The sequence below is a fragment of the Alligator sinensis genome, unplaced genomic scaffold (genome assembly GCF_000455745.1).
Source record: "Alligator sinensis unplaced genomic scaffold, ASM45574v1 scaffold825_1, whole genome shotgun sequence".
NCBI lineage: Eukaryota > Metazoa > Chordata > Crocodylia > Alligatoridae > Alligator > Alligator sinensis.
In genome coordinates, this window is record NW_005843420.1 from 57,413 (window position 1) to 63,158 (window position 5,746).

General features: G+C 49.3%; 1 protein-coding gene across 1 annotated transcript; it reads left to right on the forward strand.

The window, feature by feature from the left end:
* The first annotated feature begins 1,171 nt into the window (after positions 1–1,171).
* LOC102374625 (putative olfactory receptor 2B8) lies at positions 1,172–4,912 on the forward strand. The gene is made up of 2 exons (XM_025195174.1): positions 1,172–1,435; positions 3,968–4,912. The coding sequence occupies exons 1-2, from the start codon at positions 1,172–1,174 to the stop codon at positions 4,910–4,912; spliced, it is 1,209 nt and encodes a 402-aa protein (XP_025050959.1).
* Positions 4,913–5,746: the final 834 nt, after the last annotated feature.

Sequence of the window (5,746 nt, forward strand, 5' to 3'; positions counted from 1 at the left end):
TGAAGGACAGCTGGCACACCCCCAGCAGGGAGTCAGAAGGTAGGAGACCCCTCCTGGAGGGAGCTACTGAGTTATACACCAGATGAGTGACTGTACAAGATGACCTGAGGTCTTTTAAGTCATTTCAGTGGGTTGCAATTGCCACTCAGTAGAGCCAGGAGAACTGGACACCTGGGGCATTTATGCACAAACCTTTTTATCCCCTGATGCACCAGAGATTTCATAGATTTCATAGATTTTTAGCATCAGAAGGGACCTCAGTGGATCATCGAGTCCAAACCCTTGCCCTGGTCAGGAAAGAGCGCTGGGGACAGATGACTCCAGCCAGGTGCCTGTCCAGTCTCCCCTTAAAGACCTCCTGGTCTGGGGGCTTTATTGATTGGTGAGACTCAGGCGGCTTATTGGACTCGGACTGGAGAGAAAGCCCTTGACTCAGAGAGTCCTTATTAAAGAGGTTGTCTAAGAAGACCTATTGGTAATGGTTTAGGGCCAAAAAGGTTATGAGGCCCTGGCTATTGGGGCAGGCATTGGCTGATGATGCACAGAAGGAGCTACACCCAGAGAGTAGAACTCCCAACAAAATGCTGGAACAAGTGATCCTAGAACCATTTATCTGGGATTTAGATTGTAGTACTAAAGAGTAGGTGATAGGGCACTACCCCACTATGGTAGAGATGGCAGTAAAGCTGGCAGAAGATCTTTCAGCAGCACCCCTCAAAGGGAACAAGGCGAGCAGTCAGGACAAGTCAAGCAAGGATGCATCCTGAAAGAGAGCAATACCCACAAGCAGGAGGCCAGTATATCCCCAGAGACAGAGGGCTCACTACCCAGTCTGACCAGGGGTGGTTGTTTGAAATAGGGGTCAAGGACACTAGGTACACTCCAACCTGAGGAAGCACCTTTCCAGTGTCATGGGGAGCGGCCAAGGGTCCAGGGGAGGAACAGTAGGTGTACCATAAAGAGTATATAGGGAAAAGAAAGCCTTGCCAGAATCATACCAAGGTGGTAAAACTGCAGAGCACAAGAAGCTCTGGTTGTCATCTCAACTTTGGAAATATTCAAGCAGATATCCCCTATGAATGGGACAGAAGAACTATCTGCTGTAACCATAAGCAACCAAGTGGCAAGAAGTGAGTGACCAGAGGCTGCAGCAGCAACACCACTGAGGGCAATGGAGGAGGACACGGCCACCCCTAAGAACCAGCCTCAATCTCTGCAGCAGCAGGAGCAGCCACAGGACAGGGAGACAGAAGCACTGTCAGTAACAGCAGCCAAGATTGGCAATGCCAGTGAAGAGACAGGTAAAATGGATAGTGCTTGGACAGTTACCGAAGAAATGGCAGACATAGTGAATAGAAAGAAGAAGGATTCACATACAAATTCAACGGACAGAAATTCAGGCACAGAAAGAGGTCTCAACCACAAAAGAGTGTTTGTGAGTAACCTACTATATGATGTGGCTGGTGATCTATTAAGTCTGATGAGAGAGAAATTTGGTGGAGTTCCATAAAATAAGACTGTTTAAAAATGTCAGAGGAAAGTCCAGTTGCTATGGTGTGGTTGAGTTCAAAGATGAAGAATTCATGAAGAGCACAGAAGAGCAGGGGTGGGCAATTATTTTCACTGGCCATTTAACAAGTTTTGATGAGCTATAGAGAGCCACAAGGGTAGCTCCGCCCCTTGACAGGTGCCCTGCCCTGGTCACCATCTTTGGACTGGAAGTCCTACTTTTAACCTCTGACCTTTGCCACCAGAAGTCCTTCCCCTTACCCCAGAGGAAGGGTGATATCTTGAAACTGAAAAAACCTACAAATCATATACTAAAAAATAAAACATCTACTGTAATTTAATTTTATTTAAAGTATTTTTGTCCTGATTTGTGTGTGCTTACATAGTATATCTAGAGGCAACTGCATAATAGCTCAAAATATAGTCCTACTCTTGTATATTTTGTGTGGGCAGTCAGGGGATTAGGTGGGGGGATGTGATTAGAGAGTGGATGTGTGTGTGTGTGGTGGAGTGTGTGGGGTGTGGGTATGGTGGGTGGGTGTGGATGCGTGTGGGGTATGTGGATGGTGTGGGGACTGTGGGAGGGTGTGGGCATATTGTGGGTGGGGTGGAAGAGAGAGAGAGAGAGACAGGGCTGGGCCACCAGTTCCATCGTGTGCGGCTCTGGCAGACTCTGTGCAAGCCTCATGCGATGCAGCCAGGCAGACCCTGCGGCAGACTCTGCGCTCCTCCTGCCTCACCCTGGGACCCTGCTGGCCCCAGGGCACTGGCATGGGCTCTGTGCTCCTGCCTACCACCACCACTTCCTTGCCGCTTCCCTACTTTCCATCCCACATGCCCACCAACCACTACTGCTGCCACTTCCCAGCCACCACCACGCCCCCGCATGCCCACCCACCCACCCACCACTCTAGCTTCAGACCACTCCAGCCAACACCACGTCGTTCCCAACTACCTGGCAGGGACCTCACAGCACAGCATGGAATAAGCGTGGCCGAACCCAGGTCCTGATCATGACAGTCCCCTCCACAACATCTCCCCCCACCCCCCGCACCATCTGATCTTTTTTTACTTTCCACTCGGACAAAGGGAGGGTGGGAAACAGCCAAAGGGTGACCAGGTCAGAAGATGCAGAGGCTTCCAGGTGGGGGCTAGACTTGGGGTAGGGCTGGGCAGGTCTTGCTGCTCAGCCAGTGGGTTCTGCTGCCAGCTCCCCGAGCCCTGCTGCCACTGGCGCTTTGTCATCTTTGACAGGCAGCCATGCACAGAAAATAATCAATTTTCTAAATTATTGAGAGGCCCTGTGGGCCAGATAGAATGGCCTGGTGGGCCAAATCCAGCCTGCGGGCCATATTTTTTCTGCCCCTGCAATAAAATTATGAACAAACATGACCTGGGGAGGAATCTTTGAGCATTAAAGAGACTCCTGATGTTTACAAGACGTTGCAGCATGTGGGGGGACCAATCCTTGGAAGAGAGGGGCTTGATGTTGCCCCTGGGTTGGGGATTTACTGGCTTCCGTTTCTGATAACCTGAACATTCCTCTTAAGATTATCAGTAACTGGGAGCCTAGCAGACTTGGATCCATTATTTGTATTGGTAACCTTAATCCTAAAGCTGGCTGGACAAAACAGAAGGAGGTACTCAGTATTGAAGGATTTATAAAATGGGTAGAGATCAAAGCAAACAAAGATGGAAAGAGTCAAGGTATGGAAACAGTCATTTCTGAATGACCCAGTGAGGCAGTCCGGGATGTATCTATAATCAATGGGCAGTTTCTGTTTGGCAGACCAATGTAAGTAAAAGTAGATGCCAGATCAGTTTCTCATAAAGACCTTCAAGAGGTGGTGTGCAAAGTGTCATAATTGCCCCATAGCCTAGTGGTTGTTTGAATGGGCCTTGGGCCAAGGGAAAATCAGTGCCATTTAAATGAGTTTCTAGCAGCTTTCAAGAAACAAGTGAAGGTGCCAGTTTTCATCTATAAAGCCATAAACAGTAACCTTCTGCCAGTGTCATCAGTACACCAAGTCCACTTGCTGAAAGCAAGTCAGAGGTCAGTCTCAGCAGTCGCTCCTCAGCTCTGGAATTCTCTTCCTCTTGAGGCCTTACAGAGCTCGAGCCTAGATATTTTTGGAAGAGCTACAAGACTTTTCTGACAAGTTTTTTACTCCATGTTGAATTGAGGGTGGGCACCTAATCTTATATGCGAGTCAATATGTCTGTGGCTTAGGTGACCCCTGAGATCTGTGACAACTCTTATTCTATGATCCACTTTTCTGTAACAAAACTATTCCTCGGCACAGCGATCCCTCTGCTCGCACCAGTTGGGCCTGATAGTCTGTAAAACGCCACAAGTGGGAATGATCCCTTCTGAGTAAACACAGAGCTGTCGGTGAATATTTCCCTTCCTCTCTACAGCTGCTCCTTTCAACCTTACCTTTGTCCTTTCTCCCAGCAGGAAGAAAGAGGCAATGGGAGCTCCCAGGGAGTGTTCATCCTACTGGGGCTTTCTGACAAGCCATACCTGGAGAAGTTGCTCTTTGTGGTCTTTCTGATAACCTACATCGTGACTTTGCTGGGGAACCTGGCCATTATTGTGGTTTCACGCTTGGATCCTAGTCTCCATACGCCCATGTACTTCTTCCTCAGCAATCTCTCTCTCCTGGATATCTGTTACACCACCAGCACTGTGCCTCAGATGCTGGTTAACTTCCGGAGCACCCTCAAGACCATCTCCTGGGCCAGCTGCGTGGCGCAGCTCTTCATCTTCCTTGGCCTGGGGTCCATCGAGTGTGTCCTTCTGGCAGGCATGGCCTATGACCGATATGCAGCCGTCCTCCAGCCCCTGCGCTACACAAGCATCATGAACCACCGCCTCTGCTGGCTGATGGCATCTGCCTCCTGGCTAAGTGGCATCACCAATTCCCTTGTGCAGACTAGCCTGTTGCTGCGCGTGCCCTTATGTGGACGGAACCGGGTTGACCACTTCTTTTGTGAGGTGCCAGCTCTTCTCGAACTGGCCTGTGCCGATACCTCCACCAATGAGATTGGGCGGCTTGTCGCCTCTGTGGTGTTGTTACCAATGCCTCTGGGCCTTATCCTAGTCTCCTATGGCTATATTGGAGCTGCTGTAATGAAGATCCGCTCAGCTGAGGGCAGGCGCAAGGCCTTTAATACCTGCACTTCCCACTTAATGGTGGTATCACTTTTCTATGGCACAGCCACCTATATGTACATGCAGCCCCCATCCAACAAACCCCATAACCAGAGCAAGATGGTTGCACTCTGCTATGGTCTCATCACCCCAATGCTGAACCCCCTGATCTATACACTGAGGAACAAGGACGTGCATGGGGCCCTAAGGAGAATAATAGGAAAGCAGTTCTGGATGCAGAGGACATAAGCCAGAACAATGAAATGAGACTGCCTGGCTTGAGTTGTGGGCAAATGGGATAGAGAGCCTTCTCCTCCGGTTGAGGAATGGTTCAAGGTGAGGGGGGTTGGAGAATAGTAAACTTGTGTTTTCTTCTTTAGGTCATTATTTCCAGTGCAGCTCAGTAGTGCCTGCCAGTTTTTACTGTCTGCGAGTTGATGTGTGTATGGATTGAAATAAGCTCAGTGGAGGGTCAACCCCAGTATCCCCAGGAGGCTGCTGCAGCTGACATCTTTTTCAGAGGGGGTTGCAAGTGAGCACCAATCCAGCATGCCTTGCAGTGGACAGCTGTCTCAAGGAACGCTTGCATTCACACTTTGGGGGCTTCAGGAGTAGGTCACCTGTGACTGGAGGCATTTTAATTTGTCTGATTTCCCTTCTGTCCTAAACATGAGTCCAGTAAGGGTCAGTAGCCTACACTTGGCCAAACTCTGCAGTGTGCTTGCCTGACTTGGGTGCATGTATGTTCTTGGAAACATATTTTTGGGTTCCCAGAGACTTGAAGTGGGGGGGTGATGAGGGGATGGAGTTTTAAGCAGTGAGAACACAGCTGGTTGTTAGAAAGACAGATTTTACTGAATAAACAGTGCAAGGGAGCTCATTGATAACAAGTGTCAGCAAAAGGGTGGGGGGGAACAGCAATTAAATTCTGGCCATATACCAGAGCAGCCAGTTAGGGTGCAGACAGAAGTGACAATTTTCATGAGTTCTGACCCCTGAAAGTGCTCTGCAGCCATGTCATAATGCACATGCACAGCTGCAGAGCACTTTTAAATAGCCAATCACATGAAAAAGTAACTCTTG